The following is a 14,061-nucleotide window of genomic DNA, read 5'->3' on the forward strand; positions in this document are numbered from 1 at the left end:
TGCAGATGCTGTCCTGTAATAGTTTTCTAATCAGCAATAAATATAACAATTTCTGATCAACCCATATCAATTGCATGCTTAAAATAACATACTGGTTAAAGCCCCGCCCGTTTCAAGACAACCCGGCCTACTTCCGGGTTAAATCCAGCCCACTTCCGGGTTAAATCACACCCACTTCCGGGTAAGGCCCCGCCCACTCCGAGTACGGATACGGATACAGATAATTGATATGGTTAACAGATACAGATACAGATACAGATAATGCTGTACTCGCTCATCCCTACTGGTTATCATATAAATGTCTTAATTTAATTAGACTTCACTTCAGTCGGCTCCGTTTCTGCAGCGGTCTCCGTTCCAGGTAGAGGTGAAATGTACAGTCGATGAGCCGTCCCAGGAGTGGACGTTGAACGCCCCCTTCTCACCTGCGCACGTATAAACCCATCAGACCTGCAGCTCCCTCTCAGCTGTTGGTCAAGTGGAGCGGTCTGAGAAGCGGTGGGGGGGGGGGAGAGAGAAGCTGGTCAGTGACGGGGTCAGAGAGCAAAGAGCAAATAAACAAAAGCTATAAGACGGGGCTTCACCTCACAGAATGAGGCGGCCACCAGCTGCCAGTTTTTACAAACACCATCACAGTTTACCTGTGTTGTGTGTGTGTGCGTTCATGTGCCGAACGCCTCGTCCCCACAGTGAAATGTTGTCTGACCCACTTGGGTTAAAAGCCACAGCTAGAAAAAAGTGTTGTCACAACAGGAAGGAAGGGGAATAAGAGAGCGGGGGTGAAGGTTTGTATTCAGCGAGGCGCGTTACTGCGAGGGACGCTGGAGGTGGAGGGAAGGATCAGAATAATAACAGGAAGGAGCAACAGAAAGCGAAGAAGAGAGGAAATTGGACACCGGAGAATTCAAATGTGTAATTAGCCAGGAATATGGGTACCCATGGGAGCCTGCCCAAAAGGAGCTTGGCAAACCCAATGCTCCCTACAGTGCCGCTATAGTCACATCTGAATGGACACTTTTTTTTACCAGTTCTGACGCAAGAAGCTAATTGTGCTCATGCGTGCGACCGATTCGACAATTTTTATTCTCACCAGCACGAGCAGGGATGGTAGTTGCCGAGCAGACTCACCCAATGATGACGCTGCTCCTGTTGCCCCCTCGGAGAAGCGAGTACAGGACTTTAAAGAGTCTGATCATATCAGTCCCTTGCAACATGGCTTCTGGTCAGGATTGTCACTTGAAAGGCCAATGCACTATCGTCCACCTCTGGATCTCTCGGGCGCTGAGGACAGAAGACGAGACATCACAGGGTTCCGTCTATTTTATGTTGAATTCTGTTGAATTTTATGTTGTTAAATAACCGTCGCTCATGAATCACACTCCTGGCCAGAGAGGTGGGAGTTTCAGCTTTGATAAGAACACCCTCCCGGTGATGGAGATGCTAATTGACTGTAGGTCGTGGGTGTGAAATGAAACGCACTGATGGACGTATCCTCTGGCTTTAGCAGTGGTTTCCAGCACGGGGTTGCCACTTCAGTTCATACATGAAAAGATGGATTACATACGTCTCAGAAGCTCCGAAAAAGAAAACAACAATAGCGAAGGGATTCCCAATGGGAGTGAGATGAAGGTGACATCAACTAGGTCATTGCCTGCGTAACATGTGCCACTGAACGCCTCATCTGCCATGGCAACTTCAAAAACATGTCTTTTGGTGATTTTTTTTTCTTGCGAGGGCCGACTACCTCCCAATCCTTCCCATCCCCCCCCCCCCCCCCGTGAGCTCCTGAGAGATATAGATTGTGCATATGCAGCCATTTTTTTAATGTTGATTTATAGTAGTGGCTGTGGCCGTGTTGTACTGTGTCATTGTTTGAAGGTTAGCAACAGTGGCCATGCAAATGAAAGGACACCTCAGACGACACTGGAGATTTGCTTTTATCCAGTGAGATAAAACGAGATCCGCAGAAAACGCCGGATATTAAACAAAACACAGACACGATTCAATTGAACTTGAAAATAGAGAAAATGTATTTGGCGGCTATGACATTCTCTAGACCTTGAAAATTAATGCAGGTGGTATAAGTCACTAAATTTCGAAATTATTGGCGTTTTGAACTTTTGCTCTAAGAGTAAAAGTGTGAAATCAGAGCTGGTAAGATGTGATCGATCTGATTTCATGCTTTCATGCCCCAGATACTGGGCCACCCAATCCTGTGCAGTTTGCTGTTAATAACAAACCTCATTGAATTTGCCCCAGCAAGAAAACAGCTCAATACCCTCTGAATTCTTCTTAGATACTACTAGCACATACACTATGTATTTCTGTCAAAGTTGGAGAGTTATTTGGCCTTTGCAAACAAAGCATCAGTGTGTAGCGTATAAGTGCTTGTGGGTGTTTACCTCCACACTTTTAGTAGTTTAACTTTCACTTCTGCAGAGCCTGGGGCACCACGGTGATGTCAGTAACGAGACCTGTTAATAAGACCAAGAGTTTACAGCCACACTAGTGACTCTGTGAGACCAAGAGGCATTTGGACAAAAAGTTAGGAGATCACCAGAGTTATTACATTTCATACTGAGGCAGTTGTAAAATATCTTAACAAAGCTATAAGCGGATTGGCTCGGGAATAAGACCAGGTCAATCCACAAATCCTGTAGCTTTCCCAACTGTCCTTTGACCCGACACTGAACCCTAAGTTTGTTGTTACTGTATAGGCCACACCTTCCACCTCATGATGGCACCAGTGGGGACGACTCAGGGGTCTCTGTCAGAGCACCTTGGATTATCTGCTTGAGAATTGTTCATGGGAATCCATCCGAACACTTTACTTAAAAAAAAAAAACGTCAACTTCATATTGGGGCTGGAGAAGAAGTCAGAGGATTTTCAAAAGTATGCAGGTTTCATCGTTTTGGGATCTGTGGACTAATCGGTGCTGTTATAACGTCAACAGACACGTTGGACGACACAATCATAGGCAGCCAGACAACAGCACCCTCAACAGTTTTCATGTCATATGTTTTACCCACAGTTTACAGTATTCTAAAGGACAGCATTACATATAATTGATAAGCCATTGCCCAACTAACCAAAGCACATTTACATTTTAGTGAGAAATCATCCAGCAGTGTAAACATGTGTAATAAAGGTTTGGGATGTTTATAAATATGATTTAAAGGTTTTTAGCTTATCCTTTATCCTTAATTCAATCGAGTATAGATTGAATAATTGATTCTGGTTGTTTTACATTTCCCCTAAACTAAGAATTATTGGCCAAACACTGCAGTGGCCTTCAGGGCGGCCTCCCTTCTGCACAGTTGGATTAGTCTAAAAGGCCACATCACTCTGCTGCTCATTGACCTCCCCCTGCTCTCCATGGCTGCTCAAATCAAATTCAAGTCACTAATGTTCGCCTTCAGAGCGACTTCTTGGTCTGTGCCCATCTCCTGGAACTCAATCATACGGGTTCATGCTCCTTCTTGACCGCTGCATTCCTCCATGGAGCGTCGTCTGGCGTTGCCATCCATGCACACAAGGCAATCACAGTCCTAATGTTTTCTTTTGTGGTTCCCCGGTTGTCGGGCAAGCAAATGCTATAACAGCAGTGGGTTACCCGTCTCACTTCAAAAGACTCAACATTTCTGACTAACTCTTCTTTTGTTGAATTCGTCAGACAGATTTAATTCAAGGGTTCCTATGGTCCTGAAGCTTCAGTGTTGTCCCTCAGTTATGATTTTCTTTGGATGGAACCATTAGCCAGATGACTAAATGTAGTGTAATGTAATATTTATAAGTTTAACAGTGTGTAAAGTGTGTGTATCATTATGCAGTGTGCATATTATAGCGGATTGGGCCGCCTCATTTGAAAGAGTCTTCACTACATATTTGATATGCATCTGGACAGATATGAATACGAACTGCAATTCGACCACGAGGCAGTAAATCTAGGTATCTAAGCTCTGAAGGGGTCAGAAGTGCGTCTTAAATTCATTCTTTATTAGTGAGTTTTTAACAGTTGTCATTGTTTGATCTTTATATTACTGTTCTATTACTGTAGAATAAGAGAGAAACATATTTATTATTGTTTTTGCCGTGTTTAGAAACCCTAGGTTTGACAACTTTGTGTAAAGACTTGTTTTTATTGTGTTCTTTCTTTCCTTCAGACGTCCACTACGACTGTGAACATAGTCGTCACTGACGTCAACGATAATGACCCCAAGTTCAACCTCACCACCCCCACTAATTTCACTGTGCTAGAAGAACAAGCCGACTTGTTCATAGGAGAAGTCACGGTAAGTTCAATGTCTTTTAGAATTCTTCTGAAATAAACTGCTTTTCAGGCATCATGTGCGTGGGTCCCTTATTGCCTCCATTTCTCCTGCAGTTCCACTCCCTGATTTTAAATCCCAACATTTTCCTTCACTGCATTGTTTTAAAAGATTTTTGAAACTCAATAGAGTTGAGTTTCAAAGCAGAGAACTAGGAGACGTTTGGTGGGATTTGCAGCAGGTCTGTGACACTATAACAAAATCTAATTTCAAATAATGGAAATAATTTTGTGCGAGTTTGGTAATATTCTCAGCTACTGCACTTTAATGTAAGTTCTCAATATCTGCAGATATTAATCGACAGATTTTCTGGGAGAGATTATTATGTTATATATATTATAAATTTTATATTGATTTAACTATGTTTAATATTAACGACTTCTTCAGCTTCGTTTTAGGCGGCTATAAAGTGTTTGTGTCTTCAAGCCAGTTAAACACTTTAAATAGTTTTGTGATGACTTCAGAAAGTAAATTCTATTGAATATTTTTCGGTGCCATTTCAATCCTTTGTCAGGTCCTTGTGATTACTTAAGCAAACAGAAAATGTCAAGGGTAAACAAGCACTTTGATATCAGTCACATTTGTTCGTTCAGGCTTTATAAAGCTTTCAGGACAGATACTGTCAACAGCAGACATCTCTCAGAGGGTAATACAATGGATTACCAGTCAACGCTGCATGTTTATGAAGTGTGAAATCAGACAAAGTGGACGTACGAAGGAAACCTGGTGTTTATGAGGTAGAGCTGCCTCCAGTCTCACTCCCACGTGTGTCCTCAGAAAAGCAGCCGGTGGCTCGATTGGGGCTTAGCCAACACTGCCGTCTCTCTCCCGCTCTCTGTCCTACCTCAGAAGGTTTTCTCTGCTGGCGCCTCACCAACTCGAGCTGAGGCCGTGCCTTTCTGACTCGAAAGAAAAGTACATTAAAGTACTTAGCTCAACACAATCCTGCTCTCCATGCACATGCACATCGAGAGGCTAAAGCTTAGCTCGTAGTAGCTGATCAAAGAGGGATGCAGGCTTATTTCCCCCCCCTTTTTTTTTTACTGCATCACTGTTACATAACATCTCTTGGTATAATTTAGACCTAAATTTGGGAGAATAATGGGGGATTAGATCAAAGAGCAATAGCAATAAGTGGACATGTAATTATCATGTTTTTGTCATGTCAGGAAATATTACCATTGACTCCCTTCCATTGTCAGACTCGTTTTATGTCCTTTAACCTAATTCTGAAGATGAGTACCATTTTAATTGTATCTGTACAGACGAAAAACCCAGATTTCCTTTGCTCTCCCAACAAATGACTGTGCTCTTATGGACCTACTTTGTCAATGCTTAGTGCCAGTGAAGGAGTTTAGCTCCATAAAAAACAAAGAAAGAATGTGCTTTGATTCTTTGGGTGATAAAGACTAAACACAGAGTGGAAAGTCTTTCATGAGCATATCACCCCCATAAAAATCATTTTATCATCTAAAATATATAACATGAATAAGAGGTTCCCTCTGCTCATTTACCAGAGAGAAAATGTGAAAAATGAAAGAGAGAAAAAAAGTTGAGGAGCCAGATCATCATTTAACATTCAGAACTAATGCATCACTCTGTGTTTCAGTTCTGTCACTCTGACAAATGCTTTCACACTGCCAGCTGGAGACTTTCCAGTAGCTTTGTGTACTAGAGCGACTCTGCTACAAGTTGGTTTTATTGAGAAGCTATTGTCCCTGTCTAAACAGTAGTCACATGACACACTAAGTACAAGTCAAATGACAGATAAAGGAAGGAATTTGATAATTGTTTGAATTGTATCTACTCAATAATTCCACTTTGAAACGTTGTAGCTGTAAAATCGTCTTTTTTTTTCTGTAGCTGTATCTTGAATTTACCTGAAGTGGGATAATAATGCAGCCCAGCACAAAGCTGCAGGCACCTGCCAGAGAAGAAGATGGCTACAGTGCAAATGCATTATGCCATTAAGTAGAGTAATGCTCACCCTGAAGCATGTTGGATTATCACAACTGGAACTGGTTCCCACCTGTTCTTATTTTACACACAGTCGCTTAGACTGGAGACGGTTTGCCAGGTTATCTGAATTGACAGCAGTGCTGGTTGTGCAAACACAGTCACTTGTTCAGGGATCCTCTACGATCCTGCACATTCTGTTTGCTAATAATCTGAACATGCAGATGACCGGAGGACAAATGGATCAGCATTCACGTCAGACACCTAATGGAAGCTTCATGTAGAATTGCTGCTACGAGGCTCTGCACAATGTCTTTGGGAATTTGTAAGCATATAAATAGTATTTCAATATTTAGCCATGACAGTTCTTTATTTTCTTTATTTTTCACATAGACGTTGACAACGCATCATTACTGATCATGATGCAATCAATGCTCTAAAGGAAATGTTATTTTTAAAGCACCCCACATTAACAGAGGTAGAATCCAAGGTGCTGTACAGAGAGAATAATAGAAACAACACAGAAAGAATTTAAATTGCCCATAAAAAAAAGTGCATCATTTTAAAGGGCGTTCTCACATAAGTCTCTGCATGCACATTGGGCACGCCCACCACCACAAGCAAATTATTATTTCATAAATACAGTTTGAAAGAATAATAATCAAAACCTGCTGTACTTCCGGTATTAAGATAATTTAATTAAGCTCCTAAATGTCTGTTGTCTGTATTAAGAAAAAACTAAAAACGTTGTGACTTTTAAGTTCTTTATTTGCTTTATTTAGAGAGGCTGTTGAATTTAATATTATTTTAATGTAAGTGTTTTGTTCTTGCCAAGCTCCTTGAAAAGTGAGTTTGATGGTCTTGTCCTGTGATATTTATAAACACAGTTATCACAACTGGTGTTAAGTCCGGAGAGGAACACGTTAGTGATTTCATTTTATGTTTGATAATAATGTGCTCTGGTTGTAGGGACACATCCTGAAGTATAAGTGGGCAAGTCAGACAAAATGTTAGTGATAGTTTTCAGCATTAACAAAAAAAAAGCAGCAGGAGTATGTTGTTCTTCTAAATGCTAAAACCCCCCCAAAAAACCCTTGATCCAGGCCAGCAGCAGAGGAGACAGATTTATATAATGTCTATATTAGATAATATGTGTTTCTGTATATTAGGCAGCTGTGTGGGCCTGTTTCTTAAGAGTGCAGCTACCTGCTCAAGCTGCTTTTTGTGCTGCAGCCCCCCCACAGGATGTTCAGCTGCTCCCACCACTGATGTACTGATCCTGCCCACCACCTCTCAGCATCACATAACCAAACGTGTGGGTCCACATTGAAAGAAATGTGTCAAGCATTCCCATAACTAAAAATAATGAGCCACATCATCTACTGCTAAAAATGTTGACGACCTTTTGTCCCAGGACCCAAAGGTTAAATAATCAGCACTAAGACCAGGCTTTACAACGCGCCCACCTATTGATGTCATGTGTACCAACATCTCTAACAGGTCTGTGATCTGCCCCGTGCAGACCTTCCATAATGCATTCACTACTTTGTCCACTGGCCACTATAGAAATATTCAAATTTGCTCTTTGATTTTATTGTCTGTGAATTAACTGCTTTAAACCTCTTACAAGGCGAGAAGCGAGAGTGAGGATTTTAGTTGTGTAACCACTGCAGGGAAGTAATGATCCATATGCACATATTGACATGATGTGCTTTTTGCAAAAGCTTAAACTGCTGAGGTCCAACTTTCAGCGTAGGCTTTGTCAGGGACTCACAGCAAACTTTGGACAGCTTCCAACAGCCATATGTTTATGTGCATCCTCCCCACTCCGACTTTATGAGACTTGTTTTCAGACTTTGCGCTGCTGGGTCCTTAAGTGCACTTAGGTTAAGAAACTATTCCCAAACAGATGCAATGGGACTTGATCTTTTCTTTTCTCCTTCCTCTCTCTCTCAGTTACAAGTATTACCACCACCACACTGTTATCAGTATATGAATACATACACAGGCATAATAATGACCTGTCATCTCCACACAGGAATTAAAATCTGTATTTTCCCCTCCTCACATTATTGCTCAGTAGCACCCTGTGAATCTCTTTGAAGACGCCGATTTAGCTTTCCTCATTATCTGTCATACATATTATGCCAAGATATTGGATTTTCATGGTAAACAAGGTAAACATTTCAAAATATGAGATAAACATATGTAAAAGGAATCCCTGTGAGACAAAGGCTCACAGAAATATAGTGAAATGAGCATATTAGAACCCTTTAAGCTCTTCTTTTCTTTTGTTCTTTTGTTCTTATTGTATTTGATCGTGAATGTCTTGCATACGATTAAATTGTGATTGAGCTTTTACAAAGATTTCCTTTGGATGAAACGCGGCGTTTGCATGAATAAAAAAAGGGTTCTGGCCTTTTCAACCTGAGAATGATTACTCATCAGTCTGAGACAAAGATATGAAGGAGAAGAAAATGAGACACCGAAGAGAAATGTGTGAAAGTTGTCTCGGCGCGGTAATTCACATGGCTTTGTACTTGAATCTTCCGTAAATATGTAAGGCACTAAGATAAAGCCACGCTCTAATGGATCATGTAATGGATCACATCAAACACACAACATCTGCTGTTTGCCTAAAGCGAAAATCCCCCTGTTTTTATTCACATGCGCTGTATCGGTGAATATTTATCTCTCTCTTCTACTATTAATGCATGTGAATGGATTTTTCCCACAGGTTGTCACTTTACCTCAACAGGGTCAGGAGACAAAGGGGTTTTATTGATGAATTTGTATTTAATGTTTAAATTTGCCATTCCACTAAGAAGCTCGCATTTGTTTTCAGCACACACGGTCTCTCAGTCCACTGTAAGATAATGGCCTCTGCAACATTAGCAGGCTATTAGGCTTCCATCTGATTATTCAGGCTATATTTCACCTTGTCCCTCTGTGTAGTTTGTGTTGGCACAGACCTCTATTGAAACAACAAATATGCTGCTGCATTGAATTAGCGTCTGTGGTTCTCTAACTTGCTTTTGGAGGAAGAAATGGGGATTTGGGGAAAATTACTGCCGCAGCTGCCGAACCTCACTTCGCCTCAGCTGAAGTCAGAAGTCAAGGGGGGGGGGGGTTGATTTACATGGTCAAGCTGTGCACGTATTAACTTTTCAGGCGGAAAATATGTTTTCTTGTATTTCCTCACCAGCTACAGAAGGATAATCATTTGCTGTACCGTCTCATAACGGAGCCCTCTGATCATGTTCCATCTCCGCAGGCCACGGATCCAGATGCAGGGGCTAATGGCCAGGTGCGCTACCGGATTGTAAATCATCCCGACTTGTTCACGATCATGGACAACGGCAGCATCTACACACGAGTGCCTCTGGATCGGGAGCTCAGGAGCCAGTACCTCCTGGTGGTGGAGGCGTCGGACGGGGCGGTGGATCCACGTCGCACCTCCTGGACTCTCTCAATCCAGGTCATAGATATCGATGACAACAGCCCTATGTTTTCCCAGCAAACTTATGTGGTGAACGTTCCTGAAAACAGCCCGGTGGGAACTGTAGTTCTGAAGCTGAGCGTGAGTATTCCCCTGCAACTGTTTTTGTCTCATTTAAAATTTAATTGAAAAGACATTAATTGATTTGTGGCTTTGGTCAAAGCTATTGAGCTCACTGTAAACAAGGAATTACTTAAATGTGCACTTTACTAAATCAGGAATTGTGCATGAATCTCGTACATGTCATTGCCCCCTCGCTGTAAATCGTGGCCCCCTTAATGTGACCTTATTAAGAAAAATCCTAGATCCGCCTCTGCCCTTTATATTACTGACTAAAACAACTGTTATATCAAAAAGGCTTTAAGCTATTTTTAACTCCAAGTGTTTGAAATGTCAGCTGCTTCCAAATGGAAAACATTTGCACAGAGAAAAACATACACAACCTTAAACATTTTCTTTCCTGTCATGACAGCTCTCGGGGCATTTTTAGACTCCGGCAGAACAAGACTTTAAGCTGGATTTCTGAAGTCATAACCAGTCTATAGTCACGGATCATTTCCATATCCTCTGACAAACATTAATATCACGCACAAGTGTCGGAAAACGTCAGGGTGGCGAAATCTTTAGGTGGATTCGGCGCTGTCAAATGTCAGTGCACGTGTTTGCAATGAGGGAAAGTATAAGGGAACCCTCTTCATGCAGAGAAGACACAGAGCAGAGGGGCGAGTAATTGCTGGCGTATTGTGAGTGACATTTCTCACTGAGGGATAAAATAGGACGGGAGGCAGGGCTGAGGGTGAGGGTGGGGGGGGTGAGTGACAGTGGCACTGTGACACCATTAATCTCCGAGACGACGACACCTCGACTCTAAACGGATGGGGGTGGCTTTCAACACATCTGAGGCAGCAAACAGTGAGCTAGTGAGACACAGAGAAAAAGGTGGAGGGTTGAGACGGGTGGAAACTGAATGTGCCGGCGTGTGTTCGCTCGCCCGGTGGCTCCACTTCTTCGGTCATTGCTCTCCAGAGGATGAAACCTACTTCTTTGATGACCCTCTTAATTCCCTCAACCTTTTGACTTTCCGAGTGAAACGTCTTGAAAATTATATCTGACGGATTGCCGTGAAATTCTCGACAGATTTTCAAACTCCTCCGGGTGCTGCTTTGACTGCCTGTGATCTTCTGACTCTTCCTTTAGCACCACCAGCTGGTCAGAATTTTTTAACTTCAAACAACCCTAATGTGCGCTCCACCAACTTCTGTGAAGACATTCGTGTTATCCCAGACATTTTATTCTACTACCTTAAGTGACTCTTTCCTCTAGCACCGTGCGGTTGACATTTTTCTTTCACTGAACGTTGAAAAAAATAAGTAATAAAGTTTCATGCTGGGCCATCTTCGGGTGAACCTTTCTGGTTTATGCCCATATGCCAGAAAAATGAATGGCATTCCCATCAGCCTCCTTCCCATCAGCCTACTTCCATAGTGAACATGAGGCCTGTTAGTACGCTGATGTTAGCACTTAGTTCGGAGCACAGCTGTGTTAAAGTACAGCCTCACAGCACCACTATGGCTGTAGTCCTGTTTTGCTTATCAATGATTAATGATGTGTGTGTCTGTGTGTGTGTGTGTGTATGCATTCCTGCATCTTACTTCCACATCTAACAATCTCCTATTTCAGAAGCCTTTGCAAATTCCATCCACTTTGAGAGTTGTGATTTTCTGTAATAAGACCAAACTCGAGTTCCCCTTAGTGGTTTAATTTAATCAGAATCTATAAATGATTGATGCAAGTAGTCCCTGCAGCGTTAAAATGCAAAGTTTTAATAGAAACATTAATATTCATTTCATGTTCACCCGTAGCCTTTACCCTCCATACTATATGTACCAATTTTGAAAATATATGTGCTGCTTCCTCTCATTTCTTCCCTCATTCTGTGTATTTTTGCCTTTAATGTGATCTAATTATTTCCCCTGCTCATGCCGCTCCTCTTCCTCCTCCTCACAGGCAGTGGACTCAGACCTCGTCTCCAATGTCACGTATCGGATCAAGACTGAGTCGGCCCGGCAGCTGTTCTCTCTGAACCTCATCACAGGGGAGTTAGCTGTGCTGCAGACCCTGGATTTTGAGAACCTGGCAGCTATGGGCATGGGGGCTTCTTACACCTTTCAGGTGGAGGCTGTCGACCAAGGAGGGGTCATGCCCCCAGGGCAGGCCACCGTCACGGTCCGCATCACGGTAAGAGCCTGTAGACAGTCAGTCCTCTCAGTCGTCTCCCCTCTTCCCACCTGTTCTCATTGTCCCTCAGGATCTGCGGCATTGCCGGCCAGTATGTGACGAGTCATTAGTAGAGTTTTACAGGAGTAATAGCTCGCCTAAGCCTCAGTCCAAAAGAGGGATTATTGTACAGTAGAGTACCTGCGCTGCTATTGTGATATGAAATCCAGTTGTTATTCCATTCAGTTCAAAATCCCATTAAATTTCCCTTGTGAAACATGTTGCAGCCTCCCCACCTGTTTGTCCTCACAGCATCACCGGGACAAAGAGCACTGATGGATAGGTGCTGTTGCCCTGCACACAGTGCTATTACAGATCTGAATGACTCATTAGCTTTGTGAAAGCAATTATGTCAGCGTTTTCAGGAGCTTGAGCTCCCTTTCCAACCTTTGGAGAGATTAACAGCTGGATGCCATCAGAAGGATTAAATGCCTTGTGTTGTGATACTGTTTGTGCATGAGTGTTTGTGTGTGTATTGGTGGGTGCATGCGGGTAATTCTGTGCTCGAGAATGTGTGCGCGAGTGTCTCTGTGCATGAATCCAGTCCATCCCTCGCGATCGTCTCAAATTCTGCGGAGCCAAGCTCTTTGTGTCAGCCTGAATGGGAGGAAGCTTATCCAAGCAGGCTCACCACATGTTCTGCCAACTTGTTGTGTGAGTTTGTCCGCTGATAAGGACCAGCTTTGTTGCAGTGTTCCCGGTGTCACTCAGAAACAGCGTTTGATAGGACACGGCGTCGCTCAACCGCTGATATCAAACCAGTGGGTGCTGTGTGAGCTGGCAGACATGAATGAGAATGAGCCTAATGGATTCACACAAGCTTATCAGGGACCAGGGATGGAGCCGATTTCCCTGATTCCACTTCCTGTCTCACTTAACACGTCCAGGGGGCTATTTGAAGTCGAGTGTGTTTGATTTCCCCTCGCACTGTTGTTGTTGTGTCTTTCATCGGAGGCCTCGCAGCGATGGATTGAGTCTCCCAAACTTTTCCCTCAGAAGTAGAAGACACCGAGATACAGAAATATATGCGCAAACAAACATGCTAGTGAGTTTCAAGTGTGGAGAACAAGGATCCGGCTTCGTTGATCATAGCGAGAGGCGCATCGTAGATTTTCTTCCGGGAAACATTTAACCTGCGTACAGATCAAAGGGAAGCTGCCCACCACCTCTGCAGTTATAGGACGCACACTGTTGTTGCCTGTGGCTCAGTCAAAAGAGAGAAAAGTCGAGAGAAGGGGAGATCGGGCTGCTGCAGTTCTCCTTATAGAGCTGAGCTACTCCCCCCGAGGTGTGGGAATGACTTACTGACTTTTCATCCTCGCACATTAAAGCAAAAGTTGCACAGTTCACTAGATCACACAGTTTTGTGTGCTTCCCCACCATATGGCAGAGCTCTGCTGTGCATTAGCGACTTCGGTGGGAAGGTGATTAAAAGCCGTGGCGATGTGAAGCTCTCACATGTGTTCAGGGGAGATGTAGATCTCTGAATCCCAGAAAAACGATTTCATCCCGTGGGGGGGATCAGAAAGATAAGAAGAGATAAGAAGGCAATGTTTCTTCAGTCTTGTTTTTGTGGTAGTGAGATATGTTATTTTTCATATAGCTCAGATGTTTATGTTACTGCGTCAGCCCTCTCACCCCCTCTTGATCTTGACTTTAGAGGTTTCTTGTATTCGTGAGGTTAAACAAATTTGATATGATTTTAATTAAACTATCTCTCATCCATCATTTCTTCAACCCCCTCTCTTCATCAGGTGTAGTCGGGAATGTACAAGCTCATCAGTAACAATGAACCCAGCATAGAAAAATCCATCCAGCCATCCCTTATTTATACCACTTATCTGTTGAGGGTTGTGGGGGGCTGGAGCAAATCACAGCTGCCCGTAGGCAAGAGGCAGGGTGAACACCTTCAACAGATTGCGACCGTATTTCTTGGGAGATCAAGGAAAGGGTTCTGAAAGTGGACATGTACATAGATATTGTCGACTCAAAATCACAAT

The 14,061-nt window shown here is 43.0% G+C and overlaps 1 protein-coding gene across 1 annotated transcript in view; it reads left to right on the forward strand.

Moving 5' to 3' along the window:
- Positions 1-14,061, forward strand: part of pcdh15a (protocadherin-related 15a) — a 135,676-nt gene that overhangs the window by 63,340 nt on the left and 58,275 nt on the right. Inside the window, exons 18-20 of the mRNA XM_053436360.1 lie at positions 4,165-4,293; positions 9,560-9,865; positions 11,792-12,022. Of these exons, the coding sequence (XP_053292335.1) occupies positions 4,165-4,293; positions 9,560-9,865; positions 11,792-12,022 (666 nt within the window). The remainder of the gene's footprint in view (positions 1-4,164; positions 4,294-9,559; positions 9,866-11,791; positions 12,023-14,061) is intronic.

This window comes from Pleuronectes platessa, chromosome 12, assembly GCF_947347685.1.
Source record: "Pleuronectes platessa chromosome 12, fPlePla1.1, whole genome shotgun sequence".
Lineage (NCBI taxonomy): Eukaryota > Metazoa > Chordata > Actinopteri > Pleuronectiformes > Pleuronectidae > Pleuronectes > Pleuronectes platessa.